Consider the following 17,723-nt stretch of genomic DNA (forward strand, 5'->3'; position numbering starts at 1 on the left):
GGCCTGGAACTCACCACATAGATCAGGCTGGCCTGGAATTCTTTGAGCTTACAGAGATCTGCCTGCTCCTGCTTCCAGAATACTGGGACTAAAGGCCACTATGTGCAGCCCAACAGAGTTCTCTTTCCCTGGAATGCTGTCTTCCAGCCACTCATCTGTTTACAAGATTGCTCATCAGGTCTTTCAGAAAACCTCTGACTGGCCAGCTCTGGGGTGAGTGCACCTTGGACCTCACAGTGCTGGGTAGTTGTCCTTATTATGCCTCACAAGGTGCCTTTTGTTCCCGCTGCCTCCCCAACTGGACTCCAAGGACGTGATCGTGTGCGTAGAAGCTGTGCTGGGAAAGAACGTTCTCCTGGCATGTCACTGTCTGCAGATTTCTCACAACCCTCATATGCAGTTACCACACATTTCCCACACATAAATAGGAACGGAAATGGAGATCTGTACCCCAAATCTGTCGACAGGTACTGTGGCCGTATACAAGTTCAATCACTGCCTACCTGCTCTCACTGCTACTAGTCCATCCATCACATGTTTAGTTACCGTGACAATTCTCATCTTCCTCAATCACTGACTTGTACTTTTTATTTTTTAATACAGACAGACCATCTGCATTCCGAAAACAGGGTAGAGAGTTGAGTAAATATGACAACAGTTCTATTTTTCTATCCCCGCCGACACAGGCTGTTTCACGAACAGGATCCCTGACTTATGCAATTACTGTTACCACCGTGAGTCTTCCCGGTTTCTTCTCTCTCTGCCTCGACGTGCTCCGGGAGGCAGGTTCGCGGGGTCTGCAGCCTAGGGCGCTCCGGAGCTACGGCCAGGGCGGGCGCGGCCTGGCCCCGCCCCCTCATGCATATGTAGCACCCCAGCCCGGCAGCCCGGCCCCCAGACGGCCATTTGTAGCGGTGCTGGCGGCTGCGTTCGGCTTCGCTGCAGAAACGCGGAGAGGAGCGCGCTCCCTGGCCGCTGCGTCCTCTGCCCCGGCGCCTTCCCGGCTACCCCGCGTCTCGGGCAACTCCCAGCCGTTCCGGGGAATTGCACTCCGCGGCCCTTCAGGCTACCCACGGGTCCTTCGCACCCTAACGCCTGTAGCCCAGCCGGCCGCACTCGTCCCCGGAGCCGGGCCTAGGGCGCGCGGCGGCCGGGCTGGGCTCGGGGCGTCCCGATGGCCGCGGCCGGCTGGCGCGACGGCTCCGGCCAGGAGAAGTACCGGCTCGTGGTGGTCGGCGGCGGCGGCGTGGGCAAGTCGGCGCTCACCATCCAGTTCATCCAGGTGCCTGGAGCGGGCCTGCGGGCTGGGGGCGACGGGGTGGCGCTACCTGTGGCCGTGGCGACCCCGCCCGGGGCGCGCGGGTGCGGGGCTCCGGCGCGTGCGGTGCGCGCGGGTGCGGTTTGCGCGGGGCCAGGGCGCGCGGCTGTGAGGGCAGGGCAGAAACAGTGAGGAGCCAGTGCTGCTCTCCTGCCCAGCGGCCACGGCGCCGCGCTGCTGCCCGCCAGGCGTCCGGCGCGGCGTCCGGGGACTTGGGCTTCTCAGGAATGTGGCCCGGAGGGCGGAGCTGGCCGGGTGGGAAGCGCAGTTCCACCTTATCGCTGCGGTCGGGGCGGGAGCACGCGGGGAGCAGCCGCGCGGCGGAGCCGGGGCTTCCAGCCCCAGGGCCGGAGCGGGGACCCAGTGCCTGCCTCGGTGGCCGCGATAGGCCAGGCTACTTGGCTGCGGCTCCGCGCCGCCGGCTCCCAACAGTGTTTTCTCTTTGTGTGTGTTTGAGCTTCTCTTACAAGTAGTCTCTTAGGTGGTACGTCCGGGTAGGAGTGTTTGATCGTGCCCTAGGGAAATAATGGTTTCGAGGAAGTTAAAACTGTGCTTTGATAGGGGCGAGACCATTTCCTTGGAATTCCCGGTGCCTGCCTGCTTCGCGCTTGGGTGAAGTTTGGGTTGAACCCAGCTAGGAGAGGAGTGTGAGTTCTGTATTGCAGCCCCCGCCCCCCCGCCCCCCTCCCCCGCCCCCGCCCCCCTACCCCGCCTTTTTTCGTTGCTGGAGGAGAAAAGTCGAATTGTGTCAAAGAAAAGGGAGTTGAAATTCATCCTTAGACTTTATTCTTGGTTAAGAGGTCCGAGTGATTTTTTTCTTTTTTGTTTTTAAAAGCAACTGTAGATCTCTTTGCTTTTGTCATCCTGAAAGGCGTGGCATATGTTGGGAGAGCACAGGTACCCTGCTAAGTAACAAAGAAGGTATTTTTACTGTGTCAAAGAGTGCGGGTAACAAAATATTCCCCCCCCCCCCGTTTCATACATTTGTTAATAGGTAGAGTTGAATAGCTAATTTTGTTTTGTTATAAGCTGTAATGTTTATAGTGTCATTAAGATTCTCAGTACCATAACCTAAGTGTGGTTGTCAGCTTTCACATCTGAGGGAAGGAAAATAATCGCTTCTGTGATAGTCCATGGAATTAAAATGTGTTGCTCAAACCTTTGTATTCCGAGAGAGTGTTTATGTCCTGAGCGGTGAGGTGACAGTATGGCTCGAGGTTGTGGTGGGGGTCAGGCCAATTGAGAAGTTGAGATTGCTTTAAGTTTACCCGACGTTAGTCAGGCTTTTTAGCGAGTTGCTATTTGCCTGGGGCCAAGAGAGCCTTCTGAGTGACTGACAAAGCAAAACAAGTCACAGCTAACTCTCTCTGACGGCTTTGGTTGGAGGGAGTCCAGAAGCCAGAGGACAATCCTGAGTTCCAGAACTCTTGCATATTATTGCTTAGAAGATTTAATTCGGAAGCATTTACGTTTTCTGAGGGAGGGACTATCTGACCATGATTGCTTCCACGGTATTTGAGAAATAGTGTTAGAAACTCTTACACTCCAGGTAATCACTGTCCATTTGTTGACTACTCCCTCAGGGCTCTAGAGTGAGACCGAGTGAGTAAAGACCTGTGTGGTGATGGTACAGAGAAGGACCAGGAGTGAGCTTAGAATCCCAGACTTGAGCGGTCTGCCTTTTCTTTATCGGTTATTAAAATGACACCCAAAATATTCAGCCTTTTTTGAGTCTCAATTTTCTTGTTAGTTAAATAGGTCTCCGTACACATCCTTTTTAACCTTTCCATTAGAAGGAAGATCTTAGCATCGTATTGAGCACGCAGAGTCTACTCTGTTGATAGTAACCATTTCCGTAAGCGTGTGAGATGTTTAGATGCAAAGGGAATTCAGATCTGAAAAAGTCGACGTGGGAAGGCTTTTTAAAAAAATACACTGTGGGGGCTGGGGATGCTCAGTGGTTAAGAGCACTGGCTGCTCATAACCAAAGGACGTGGGTTCAATTCCCAGCACTCACATGGCAATTCACCACTGTCTGTAACTCTAGTTCCAGGGGATCTGACACCCTCACACAGACAAACATGCAGGAAAAACCCCAATGTACATTAAATAAGTAAGTCTTTTTTAAAAATACTTCGTGGGGCTGGGGATGTAGCTCAGTATAGAGTGGTTTGTCCTGCGTTGGGGAAGTCCTGCCTTTGATCCCTAGTACCTTGTGAGTGGGACCGTGATGAGGGTGGGGAGTCACAGGCCAGACTGGAAAGAGGAGGCAGATGTGTGGGGAGCTGGGAGTGGGGGAGGCTCGTGTGACTTGGGGCTTTTGGTGCTCGTGAAACAGGAACATAGGCTCTGAGGTTGACTTGGTGAGGAGGAAGGAGGCCCAGCACCTGTGTGGAGACTCCGCCATTCTTCTGAGCAGTGATGTAAGTTACTTAACCTGTCTGTGCTTTGGCTTCCAGTCATCCCTAAACGGGGGTAATAAAGTTATACAGCCGTGAAAGTCAACTGAATTAGCATATCCAGGGTTTCCGACAATGTGCGGGTCATTGGAAGGCTACAGTCATTACTCTTTCAACCTTAGATTATGGATCTAAAGTCACAATTTATCATCTATATCTACACGCAGATAGACACACACCCATACCACACTCACAATCTTCCTCCCCCATAAAAGGGGCGTGCCTGTGTAGATGGCCTTCCAGTTTGTCTTGTTCTCTCCCCACTTCCAACTGTTCCCACCACCTACTTCACCAGCTGTTGGGGATCGAAACGACAGTGTTTTACCATTGGTCACATCCCTTTAAAACTTATTATTATTTTAATATTGAATCTTGCTCAGATTCGTAGGATAGTCTTGAGCTCTGTAGCCCAGGCTAGCCTTGAACTACTGATGTTGCTGCTTCAGCATCTCAGGTAACTAGGATTACAGGTCTGTATCCAGCCGGGCTGCTCGGACTTTTTACAAAAACATGGTACATTCCGTTGGTGACTAGAACACCTAAGTGGTGAGTAACCTCTGGTTAGGACATGATTTTGACATGGAGTGGAGGGCAGAGAGTTGGGTATCTGAGCTTCTTCTAGCCCAGGTAAGAGGGGTGGTTCCTGTTCAACTCTCATCTTTCCTTTAGGGCTTTGAATTCATCTCTATAAAGCACTGAGTTTGGTTGAACAGATCTCTATCTCTTTGTAATTCTACGGTTCTTCTGTGTCCTGACTAGTTGATGTCTTTGGTCTAGTTTCTTGACTTTTCTAGGTCCCAATTTCCCATTTGACAAGGGAGCATAACAGAGTGCTTAGGGTTTTCGGAGTAAATAAAACACCAGCAAATCAAACCACTCAGCATAGCCATGACTGAGGAAGTCAGTGATCACCCTATTTGTGGCGATTCAGTATCTTGATGTTCTTCCAAAACAAAATCCTAGTTTTTCCTTAATCCATAATGTAGTCCATTATTTTCAGTGTTCTCCGTTCCCACCTCCGCCCCATCCCCCCCTTTCCCATGAGGTACTTAGTTGATGAGTCTTGATTTCATTAGAGTTGGAGAAACTAGATTAATTTGGAACTGATTTTAAGAAATGACGGGACTGAGGCGTAGCTTAGTGCTAGTAGTGTTATTCTAGGGTCCAAGCCTGGTCTCCAACAGCACAAACAAGCAAGGCTTTGCCTGTTGTCCCTCATATACCAACTGAAGAGAAAAGCAGAGAAAGTAAATTTACTGAATATGGCATTGGGAAGAAGAACAAATAAAAGGGACCAGTGATGCCCAAGTCTGTCTTTGGGGTACTGCCATGAGATTCGGGTTTAAATAGAAGGAAAGAGGCATGCATAGCTACGAAGGCCTGGTTGGGAAGTGGTTTTCAGTTCCAACCGTCCTTTCAGATGGTCTGACAATGTCGGAATCATGTGAAATCTCATCCTGGGCCGCACACTCCTCTTCTGACTGACATCACGCATCCAGACTTTCTCTTCTCCCAACCTGAGATTCCCAGAGGAAGTTTTAATTCTTTGCGGTCCATTGTTTCAGTGAGTCGGATGGCACAAGTTGCTCTCTCTACTGCCCTGTCAGGACAGTTAGAGCACATGTGCTCAGCATTTGCTAGGCCCCAGGTTCAGCTCCCAGTTGTAGAAAACAAAGAGAGGAACCAAAATAATTAAAGCTTTAAGTTTTGGAGCTTATGGTTTCTCTGGCAGCCCTGAGAAGACATTGTTTATATTTTCATGGATCTAAAGACACAAAGTATCCTGGGATTGTTCTTTTAGCATCCTAACTTTGTACTTACCTGTTTGTCAGCTGTATAGGGGTTAGGTGGCCTTTTTATATAGCTCAGGCTAGCTTGGACCTTAAGGTCCTCCTGCCTCAGCCTCATGAGTGTTTGATTGCAGGTTTGTGCTCTGCTTCTGTTTCTCATCCTCCACTGTTAGTCTTGAGACATTGTTACCCTGACTTGAACATTGTTCCTAGACATTGCCTGTTGGGGAGTGCCTTTTCCGTATCTTTTCTTGGGGCATGTATCCTAGGTATACTTCTGGAATCCTTTGTGTCGGCAGGTAGTTGATCCATGGGCCAAGGCTATACCTTTAACATCAGTGCTGTTCTGTTGCTGCATCTTAGAGACATGCTGTAGTTAGAAGTTAGCTACCAAAGAGCAGGTGAGGTGACTCAGTGGGCAAAGCCCTGCCTCAAAGTTTAGTCTCTGGAAACCACATGATGGAAGGAGAGAACCAAACCTCATCTGTGTGTCTCTGTGTGCTAACTTGAATTTTTAGGCCTTTTTTTCCCTTCATTTTTTTAAAATATTTATTTATTTATTATGTAGACAATATTCTGTCTGTGTGCATGTCTGCAGGCCAGAAGAGGGCACCAGACCTCTTTACAGATGGTTGTGAGCCACCATGTGGTTGCTGGGAATTGAACTCAGGACCTTTGGAAGAACAGGCAATGCTCTTAACCACTGAGCCATCTCTCCAGCCCCCTCCCTTCATTTTTAAAAGATAGTCTCTATGTAGCTCTGGCTGTCCTGGAACTCACTCTGTAGACAAGGCTGGCTTTGAATTCACAGAGATCCTCCTGCCTCTGCCTCCTGAGTGCTGGGATTAAAGGTATGCACCACTTCATCCAGACAACTTTTAAATTTTATTTAATTAACTATTTTGTGATAGGATCTTATACCCCAGGCTGGCCTGGAGTTTGCTGTGTGTTTGAGGATGATTTTGGCCTCCTGCTCTTCTTGTTTCTCCCTCTGGTGTGCACTGCCACGACAGAGTGGTTTTTTTTTTTTTTTTAGTGCCTGTATTGGGTGATTAGGGGACAATCGATGGGTATTTGATTATTTATGTGCTTACCTTTTGTCTCAATCTTAAGTCTAGAGGTTTAAAGATCCACTTTGAGCATCATGAAAACGCACATGCACAAGGCTGTGAGAGTATTGTAAATTACACAGATTAGAAGCCGCCCACAAAGTAGAATCGCAGAATAAAATGTTGTGTTCCCCAGAAAAGCATACAGCTGTAAGGATGATTGAGAAAGATCCCAGTGAACTGTGGAGTGTTTCCTCAAGATACGTTGGTTAATGAAAAAAAACTTAAGGGACAGCGTGATAGAGCACACCCTTAATCCTAGTGAGGCAGAGGCAGGTAGATCTCCGTGATTTGCAGGCTAGTCTGGTCTATATAGTGAGTTCTAGGCCAGCTAGGGCTACATAGGGAGACCATGCCTGTCTAAAGTTAAGGTTTATTGTATTGCTGTGAAAAGACGCCGTGACCATGGCAACTCTTATAAAGGAAACATTTAATTGTGGGGGCTCACTTACAGTTTCAGAGGTTCAGTTCTTCATGGCAGGTCGCACGGCAGTATGCAGGCAGATGTGCCTGAGCTGAGAGTTCTACATCTTGATAGGCAGGCAACAGGAAGCCAACTAAAAGTCACACTGGGGGAAACTTGAGCAAAAGAGACCTCAAAGCCCTCCCCCACAGTAACACTCTTCCTCCAAAAAGGTCACACCTCCTAGTAATGCCACTCCCTTTGGGGGCCATTTTCTTTAGAGCACCACAATGTCTCCCTGTGCCCCCCTCCCCTCCCCAAATGACGAGGGGTTGGAGATGGCTCAGGGGTTAAGAGCACAGGCTGCTCTTTCCTAGACCTGGTTTCGAATCCTGGTATCTACGTGGTGGCTCACAACTGTCTGTAACTCTGACTGGCGCTTCTGGGTACTAGGCACACAAATGGTGCACAGACACCTATACAGGAAAACACTCATACATATAGAAAAATAAAAATAAATTCAGCAGTAATGCCTGGGGTTGAGGAGGTGGCTCAGTAGGCAAAGCCCTTGCTGTGCAATGTGGGTCCGGAGTCCGGCTCTCAGGAACAGGCTGCTTAGCTAGACTGGCTGAGTCCCTGAGCTCTGGGCTCAAGGGAGAGCCCCTGCCACAAACTATAAGATGGAGAGTGACTAAGGAAGACACCCAACCTCAGCCTTTGGGCTCCACACACAGTTGTTAAACTTCCATACTCCTGTGCACCCCCGTGCATATACATACACTACATTCTCAACACATTTTTAAAATCTCCTGTTCTAGTGTATGGCAGGAGGGAGAACTCAGAAAATAAAGGTGTATTTGCGCATGGAGACTAAACCAAAACAGGACACAAGGATGCTTGAGAGATTGAAGGGACTGGTACCCAGAGAGGGAGTAGAAATGAAGTGGAAGTGGGTGGGAAGGGGACAGTGACCCTCTTGAGTACCGTTTTCTGACTTTTAGAACCGTGTTAATGTTTTAATCACTCGGTATATAAGTAGCAAACACTAATACAACTGAGCGATGACAGAAAATGGATGTCTTACGTGGGGTACTGCCAGGTATGGGGGGGGGTGCGCTCCTGTGATCCCGAGCGTGGGAAGTAGAGTTAGGAGGGCCGGCTGTTTAAGGCCAGTGTGGGCTATGTGAGATCTTGTCCCAAGAAACAAAGATCAGAAGACGGGATACAGATAAACCTGTCAGGTGAACAGCAAACATATTGGAAGGACCAGGAGAAATGCTTCAGGTAACTTTTGAACCCAGTGTTTGGACTGTGTCCTCAGGATAGAAAAGAACATGAGGCAAATGCTGAGCTCTGGTGATGGGCTCTGCCCCTTCTCCCTCCGTCTTGCCCACCCTTCCTCACCCCCTCCTTTCTTTTTCACATGGGCATTGGTTTACAGCTTGTGGCACTTTTGTATACAATATTAGCAAATATGCAAATGTATTTTGAAAAATAGGGGTCATTGTCTTACTGTTGGAGAGAGGGAGGCTGCATGCTTGGGAAGGGCAAAATGAACTCGGATGTTTGATTGACATTGAGGATACTGGCCTGAACTCACAGTTTGAAAAGTTTATAGACCCAGAAATGCCTATGCATGCCTATCCCTTGAGCACACCCCAACACATTTCCGGCTCCACTGAGAGCTGCAGAAATGGTAGGACTTTGGAGGAACCTCTGATTCCAGGGCTGGGGTAGGAAAACACAAGATGAGCTTGGAATATCTTTCAGTCTAAGGAAGTCCTCAGGAAAAAACAAACAAAAACAAAACAAGAAAACGATGGGAATTTGTCAGAGAAAGTCAGAAGCCAGCCTGGGAGAGTTCCTCCGTGCTGAACTGGGGATGGTTTTATCACTAAGATAGACAAAGAATCTATGCAGTTAATCCCAGCACTGGGAGGAATTGAAGCAGGAGGATCATGAGTTTGAGGCCAACCTGGGTTACATGTCTCAAAAGAAAGCACAAACTTGATCTGTGAGTACGTAATAGGTAAGTGACTGAGCAGAACTCTGACTAATGAATGAATGAACACACAGGAAGTAGCAGAACCAGAGAAAATGATGATTCAGCAATTGTAATGATTAAGCAAGAACCATAAATGGATGTTAAAACTAGTGAGTGGGTGGGTGTGGTAGGACATGCTGGTGATCCCAGCAATGGGGAGGCTACACTCGGAGGATCCTGAGTCTTGGCTAGTGTGGGCTATGTAGGGAGAAAGTAGCTGGGTTTAACGTAGTCAACAGGTATTTCTCTAACAGGAGGGACCTGGCTGACCTCACTTTGATATCAAGAATTGCTGGAACACCAGGACATCCTAGGGATGTGCCCTGCACAGAGTTAGACTCCCACAGTGAGCCCTCAAGGTATCCTAGGGAGGTGCCCTGCACAGAGTTAGACTCCCACAGTCAGCCCCCAGGGCATCCTAGGGAGGTACCCTGCACAGAGTTAGACTCCCACAGTCAGCCCCGGGGGCATCCTAGGGAGGTGCCTTGCACAGAGTTAGACTCCCACAGTCAGCCCCCAGGGCATCCTAGGGAGGTGCTCTGCACAGAGTTACACTAACTGGCACTAAGATGATATCACTAGGCATTGTCACCTCTCTGGGACTTAGGATGCTCCATATTGTTTGGTTATGCCAATGAAGTTCTAGTTAAAGAATAGCTGGGCACTAAACAAGATTATGCCTAATACAACCCGACCACGCCATAAAGGGGGGGGGTCAACCTTTTCTCCTTAAAGACATCTTTTCTAAGTTTGTAGTGGATGTCTTGGGAGAGGAAGAATGGTAAGCGTAGGTTAGGCCAGTACATACTTTGGCCAAGTTGTTTATTCTAACGACTTCCTCTCTTTGTATCAAGTGTCTTTTGATGTGTAGATGACTTTGTGTATTCTTTTTTTTTTCTACTGGGACTTAGCTTAAAATTATTTATTTTGGGCTGGAGAGATGGCTCAGCGGTTAAGAGCAGTGGCTGCTCTTCCAAAGGTCCGGAGTTCAATTCCCAGCAACCATATGGTGGCTCACAACCATCTGTAATGAGATTTGGTGCCCTCTTCTGGCGTGCGGGCATACATGGAGGCAGAATGCTGTATACATAATAAATAAATCTTAAAAAAAAATTATTTATCTTCTTAAACGTGCTTAACCAGAAATAGAAATAATAGTATTGGAAATACTATTGAAATAGTTATGGAAAAATGAAAGTATTGAGCAGGGTTAACTTTTGTTTACGTGTGTGTGTGTGTTTGTGTGTGTGTACGTGTGTGTCATGGCATGCATTTGGAGGTGAGAGGTAATTTGTGGGAGTCAGTTCTTGCCTTCTACCATGTGCGCACCTTGTCATCAGGCATGGTGGCAAGTGCCTTTACCCATTGAGCCATCTCACTTGCCCATAGCGGGTTTATCTTTCTTTTTTCCTGAATTCATCCTTTCCTTTAAATGTACTCCCCTTATTTAAAACTGCCAAATGTGTGAAACTGCACTATTTTAAGCACACTTCTTTGTCTTTTGTGTATTGTTGTAAGAATAATTAACCCTCAAAGAAGGACTTTGTCATTCAGGATTATTGCATTTGGTTTTCATTTCCATTCTGATTTCAGTTCTTACAAGCAATCCTCATGAACAACAAGCTCTCTCTCTCTCTCTCTATCTCTCTCTCTCTCTCTCTATATATATATATATATATATATATTTTAATTTGGTTTTTTTTTTTTTTGAGATAGGGTCTCACTTTGTAGTTCTGGCTGGCCAGTAACTTACTATGTAGCATACCTTGAACTAGAGTCCTTTTGACTCAGCCTCCTGAGTGCTGGGATTACAGGTGCGAGCCACTGTGCTGGCTAGTTTTATGTCAACTTGATAAAAGCTAGAGTCATTGGAGAGGAGGGAACTTCAACCGAGAAAGAACAGCCTCCTGGCTGTAGGCGAGCCTGTAGGGCATTTTCATAATTAATGGTTGATGAGGGAGGGCACCATGGCATGTAGTCCTGGGTTCTGTAAGAAAGCAGGCTGAGCAAGTTAGGGGAGGAAAGTAGTAAACATCACCCTCCATGGCCTCTGCATCAGCTTCTGCCTCCAGGTTTCTGCCCTGTCCGAGTTCCTGTATGTTCTACTGCCTTTAGTGATGGATACTAATTTGCAAGCGTAAGCCTAATAAACACTTTCTTCCCCAAGTTGCTTTGATCACGGCGTTTTATCACAGCAAGAGTAACCCGAACTATGGTGGAAATTGGTACCAGGAGTGGGGTATTGCTGTGACAGACTTGACCCTGTTGTTTTGGGGAGAATTGTGGATGGACTTTGGAACTTAGGGTGAGGAAAGCCGTTTAGTGTTCAAAGCTTGGTGAGCTTGGAAGAAACTAGTGCTGAGAGAATTATAGACCAAGGAGGTCTAGCTTGTAGCGGTCCAGAGGGAAGTTTGAGAATTACTTAAAGACTATCAGGACCATTGCAGAGTTGCTATTTTGAATTATGATTCTGTGGTTCTGGTCAGCTGGGACTGAAGAATCAAGAGAGACCAACACCATTGAAATGAATGAAATGTTTGTGTTACTGGGACAATTGATGCTGGTTAGTTGGAGCTAAGGAATGATTAGTGATTAAGAAGAGACCAGGGTCATTGAGGTGAAATCTGGGTAGTGTTTCTTCCGAATCATCACACAGAAACTATGTTCCAGAGTTGTACCTGTGGCCAAGGTTGAACCTTGCTTTGGCAGCGGAACTTGGTAGTGTAAGCGTCACCCATGTGTTACTGGTTTTGAAGGCATGAAGTGGCTATGGGTTGCAACTGAGACTTGGCACTGTGAGAGGCCAGGAGAGGCCATTGGTTAGGGTTCAGCCTCAGTGGCAGGTGAAGGCCCAGGATTGAAGGGGTCATGCAGAGAAGTTGAGTTTTGGCACCACAAAGAGACCCTAAGAGAAACTGTTGGTGAAGGTGCAGCCCAGTTGTGGCAGAGACCCCAGTTTTGGAGATGCCAGTACCATGGGGTGACCACCAGGAGCAGTAGCAGCTGTGGAGTGGAGTCCACCCAAGCTTAGAGGACAGCCATGTGTGCCGAGAGGGCCTAGCCAGAGAAGTGACTCAACCCTCTTGGAGGAGCCCAGATCATGAGCATATTGGGCATTGACATTTACACAGTTGGTGTTTGTTTCGATTTGATCTGATTGTGACTGTGCCCTGGTTGAAATAAGAAAATATTTAACTTATCTTTGATCTTATAGGAGCTCATTCTTGAGAGATAGTAGATTTTCAAAGAGACTGGATTTTTTTTTTTTTGGTTTTTCGAGACAGGGTTTCTCTGTGGTTTTGGAGCCTGTCCTGGAACTAGCTCTTGTAGACCAGGCTGGTCTCGAACTCACAGAGATCCGCCTGCCTCTGCCTCCCGAGTGCTGGGATTAAAGGCGTGCGCCACCACCGCCCGGTGAGACTGGATTTTTTAAGAAGAGACCGAATTATTAAATATTTGAATTTTTAAAGACTGGGACTTTTTAAGTTTGTAAAATGTTTTATATTTGTGGTCGTGGGGATGAACAAAAAAAGAAAGGTTGTGTCTTTGACAGGGATGTGTTTTTGTGTCAAGTTGACCAGGGGTTGGTTGGTGTGCTGTCTAGTTTTATGTCACCTTGACACAAGGTAGAGTCATTGGAGAGAAGGGCACCTCAACTGAGAAAATGGCTCCTTAAGATTTGGCTTGTAGGGCAGTTTCTTTTTCTTTTTAATTTATTCTTATTTCATGTGCACTTGTGTTTGGCCTGCGTGTATGTCTGTCTGTGTGAGGGTGTCAGAAGCCCTGGAACTGGAGCTACAGACAGATGTGAGCTGCCATGTGGGTGCTGGGAATTTGTTGAACCTATGTCCTCTGGAAGAGCAGTCAGTCAGTGCTCTTAACCACTGAGCCCTCTCCTCAGCCTCATACGGCATTTTGTTAAATAGTGATTGATGGTGGGGGGTGGGGTGGGGTGGGGATGTCCATCAATCCCCCTGGTGGTCCTGGCTTCTGTAAGAAAGCAAGCTGAACAGGCCAAAATGAGCAGGCCAGTAAGCAGCAGTCCTCCATGGCCTCTTTGTCAGCTCCTGCCTCCAGGTGCTTGCCCTTTTTGAGTTCCTGTCCTGATTTCCTTCTATGTTGAACGGTGATGTGGAAGTGTAAGCTAAATAAACCCTTTACCCCAAGTTGCGTTGGTTAATAATAACCCTAACCAGGACAGTCACCCAAATAATTTTCATTTTTAAAACTGACATAAAGTTGTATATGTGTATATAACAGTGTTTGGAAGTGTTTGTGTTCGTGTGCGCGCGTGTGTATGTGCATGCACATGCGTGTGTGTGCATGTGTATTTGTAGAATGTCTCAGTAACTTTCTGTCATAGTCACTGTTTTATTGCTGCGAAGAGACAACATGACCAAGACAGCTTTTATTTTTTCCGAGACAAGGTTTCTCTGTGTAGCCTTTGCTGTCCTAGAACTTGCTCTGTAGACCAGGCTGTGCTGGGATTAAAGGTGTGCACCACTCAAGGCAACTCTTAAAAGAAAGCATTTAACTGCGTCCTGGCTTCCAGTTTCAGAGGGTGGCAGCAGGCAGTTGGGGTGCTGGAAAAGTAGCTGAGAGCTGCATCCTGAGGGAGGGAGAGAGGGAGGAGAAGAGGGGGAGGGAGGGAGGGAAAGGGAGAGAGAGAGAGAGAGAGAGAGAGAGAGAACTGAATCTGCCTGCCCTCAGTGATACACTTTCTCCAATAAGGCCATTCCTCCTCATCCTGACTTTACAGCAGCTTGGGACTAGACATTCAAATGTGTGAGCCTGTGGGGAATAAAGAGTATGTATGTTAATTATGGTTTTCCAATAGTTAGTTTTTTTTGTTTTGTTTACTTTTCCCTCCTTCCACTCCCAGGACCTTGAGTGTGATAAATAAGCACCCGTGAGTGACCTGTGTCTGTGACGTTTCTCTTCCATTCCAGCCACTCTTTATTCTTTTCTTTTCCTTTCTGTTTCTTTTTTGTTTTATTTTGTTTTTTGTTTTTTGAGACTGAATTTCTCTGTATAACAGTTCTGGATGTCCAGGAACTTGCTTTGTAGCCCACACTGGCCTTGAACTCAGAGATCCTCCTGTCTCTGCCTGCCTCCCAAATCCTGGGATTAAAGATACAAATGACACCACCGCCTGGCTACCACTCTGTATTCTTTTTCTTGGGGGGAATCATGCCTTAAATAACTCCCGGAGACTTTTAATGAGACTGTGTAAGGTTGCATTCACTTTGTGTGGTGATGACAATTGGCGGAGGGCAGATGGATGAAAATGGTGAGAACTGTTTGCTGGTATCTGGCTCTGTCGGATTTCTCTCCGGCAGAAGTAACTTCTCCCTGTGTGCCTGACCCACTTCTCATTGGAGTGGAAACATTTCTCAGGATGCCACTAAAAGTTTCTTTGTTCCTAGCTTGCTTGGGGAAGTGCTGAAACACTCTCAGGCCTGGGAAGATTTTCTTCTCCATTTTTGTATTTATCTTTTCCTGTTAACTCTGAAATGCCAGGCTGTTCCTGCAGTGGCTGTGCAGTGTTTCTTCCATACTGTTCTACTCCGTTCGAGGAAAGTCTGTCAAATTTGCCTTTGTAGCAGACAGGATTTTCTGGATGTCTGGTGAAACTGTGTAAAACAGGACTAGGATCTTAGATGACTCAGTCTGATTTAAATGTTGGCAATATTTTCTTAACATTGACACAAAATTGCTACTTTTCTAAATCTTCATACTATTTAATGAAGCCATTTCTTCTAGGGTAATTAGTTACTTTTGCTTTTGCCTAGAAGAATACATATTTGTTTATGAAGAACCATTCTTGATGTTGGAAGTCAAGAACTGGCCCATGCTCAGAGATGCTCCTGCAGGGTTCTGAACTGTCCTTTGTTTTGATACAGAAGGGCGAGTTGACCTTCAAGTTTTGTTTTGTTTTGTTTTTTACTTTTTTAGATTGTCAATAAGATTTTGACTTGAGAAGTTCAGTGTGGTTGCTTAGCCTGGATTTTTGGCAGAGAGGCATTTTTGGAGAGAGGTTAGAAGGTTTCCAGGTTTCTTTTTGGCATCATGCTGGAATTGAAGCCAGGGACTTGCCCATGCCAGGCAAATGCTCTGCCACTTAGCCACAATGCCAGCCCAGCTTTCAAGTTTTTAAATCCTTTACTGTTCATCTTTCAACACTGGAGCAAGTAGAAAGAGATTGGGGAGATGTGTGTGTGTGCGCGCCCGTGCATGCATGTATGTGTATGCCGTCACATTGAATATTGTTATCTTTTTTCATGATTTCATATATAAACTTTTCTTGGTTTCATTATTCTACAATCAGGTAAATGTTCACGTGCTTCTCACTGTAGTTTTTTTTTTTTCTAAGCTAACTATTTTTTCTTAGATTGTGTTTAGTACTTAATTCTTGGAACACTGTAATTTTAGTTTGGGTGTCCTCTTAATTCTTTCGGATTTATTTACTTTTGAATTATGTGTAAGTGTGTGCATCTGTATATGGGCCTGTGCACAAGTGACAGCAAGTACCTGTGTCGGCTGGCTGAGGGTGTTGGATCCTCAGAGCCAGAGCAATGGAGAGTTGTGTGCTGCCACACAGGGGGACTGGGGACAGAATTGGAGTTCTCCGTAAGATCGATACATGCTCTGAATTGCTGAGCCATCTCGTCCCCAGCCCCTTAAGTTTTAGAGAACTTATCCTGGAGAAAGTTGAGTACGTCCTTTTGATTGTAAAGGCCAAAGAAAAGAACCTATAAATTTTTTGTGTCTTAGAACTTGCTGGGATCAAGCTCAGGACTTTGCTCTGACATTGAGCTACATCCTTGGAGCCAGCATTAATGATGGGTTTTGTTGTTGAGCTCAGGTCTTGTTATTGGGTCAGCCAGTCTGACCTCTAGAGGATGATACGCCTGACTTAATCCTCCAGTAGCCAAGAGTGCAGTGCAGGCTTGTGCTCCTGTTCTCAGCAATTTTAAGAATTTTGTTATTTTCTTCTGTGTTCTGAGAGGGACTTGTACTCTGTAGCCTAGCCTGAAACCTGGTCTTGCTGCTTTCTCTTATTTCTCTGGCATTGAGGATGTCAGTGCAGACATGATTCTAGACATAGAGACTGCTTCTTGGGAACTGAATCCTCCTGACTCGTGGTCTCGTGAAATTAAACAACAGGGCTTCAGTACTGTTGTCTCCACCAGACAGTTTATCCAGTTCATCTGGGATAAGCTGCTTGTGAGTCAGATTTAGGTGCTGGTTCAGCGGGGTACGCCTGGATGGCTTTGGACAAGTTTCTCCATCTCCACCTGGACTTCAGGTTTGACATCATTTTCGGCGCTATTCACCTTGACACCATTTTAGGCCCTCTCTGTGCTGGCATAGAAACAACCATGTTCATTGACTACTTTGTCTTTATCTTTTGGTTGTTTGGCATCATATTTGTATTTGTTTGTATGTTTTATTCTTCATAATTGGATTTTGAGAATCACAGACCTACCTTGGTTATACACAGCTAAGCACAGTGCCAAGTATGGGTTGATGTTTATTAATTGTTAGCATTTGCTTTTTTTAATGATTTGTTTATTCAGGTATTTTACATATATGAGTACTGTTTCCATGCACACTAGAAGAGAGACTCAGAGTCCCATCACAAATGGTTGTGAGCCACCATGTGGTTGCTGGGAGTTGAACTCAGAACCTCTGGAAGAGCAGTTAAGTGCTCTTAACTGCCAAGCCATCTCTCCAGCTGCTAGCACTTGGTCTTGAATAAAACTTAATTGCAAATCAAAGTGATCTTAGGGGCAGGCATGATGGTCCACACTTGTATCTAGTACTGGGGAGGTAGAGGCTGGAGGATTGAGTACAAGGTCACTCTTGGCTGTGTGGTGAGTTTGAGTCCAGCCTGGGCTGTTTGTAACTCTTTTAAAACAAGGTTTTAGGGCCGGGCGATGGTGGCGCACGCCTTTAATCCCAGCACTCAGGAGGCAGAGGCAGGCGAATCTCTGTGAGTTCGAGACCAGCCTGGTCTACAGAGCTAGTTCCAGGACAGGCTCCAAAGCCACAGAGAAACCCTGTCTCGAAAAACCAAAAAAAAAAAAAAAAAAAAAAAGGTCTTAGGAAGAAATGCATTGTGCCTATTTCTGTCGGCATAGCAGCTGGTACTGCAGAGGACCAAGAGCCAGCTCTCATTTGGGTTTCAGAGTTTCTCTGTAATGACAAGATCATATATAATGCATGCAGGTTTGAATCTTGAGTTTTAGTTTCAGCAGGAGTTTTAGTTTCAGTAGGGAGATGGCCAAGTGTTTGCCGTACATGCATGAAGTTTGGATCCCCAGAACCCACATAAAAGCCAGACACACTAGTGTGTACCTTTAACCTCCTTGCTGGGGAGCAGAGATGGCAGATCCCAGGGACTTGCTGGCCAGCTAGGTAGCCAAAAGGGCAAGCTCCAGGTTCAGTGAGAGATACCGTCTCAAAAAATGTGTCATCAAAATGGCTCTGCTGTCAGTGTTCCTGCTGTCCAGCCTGGTGAGATCTGAGTTCAATCCGGGACCCATATGATAGACAGACAGAGAGGACCACAAGTTAGCCTCTGACCTCCAGACAAG

General features: G+C 46.5%; 1 protein-coding gene across 1 annotated transcript in view; it reads left to right on the top strand.

The window, feature by feature from the left end:
- The first annotated feature begins 914 nt into the window (after nucleotides 1–914).
- Nucleotides 915–17,723, top strand: part of Rras2 (RAS related 2) — a 72,371-nt gene continuing 55,562 nt past the window's right edge. The window contains exon 1 of the mRNA XM_041667106.1: nucleotides 915–1,282. Coding sequence (XP_041523040.1) covers nucleotides 1,175–1,282 — 108 coding nt within the window. The 5' untranslated portion in view covers nucleotides 915–1,174. The remainder of the gene's footprint in view (nucleotides 1,283–17,723) is intronic.

This window comes from Microtus oregoni, unplaced genomic scaffold (genome assembly GCF_018167655.1).
Source record: "Microtus oregoni isolate MIOR12 unplaced genomic scaffold, Mior012 000016F_ref0000370, whole genome shotgun sequence".
NCBI lineage: Eukaryota > Metazoa > Chordata > Mammalia > Rodentia > Cricetidae > Microtus > Microtus oregoni.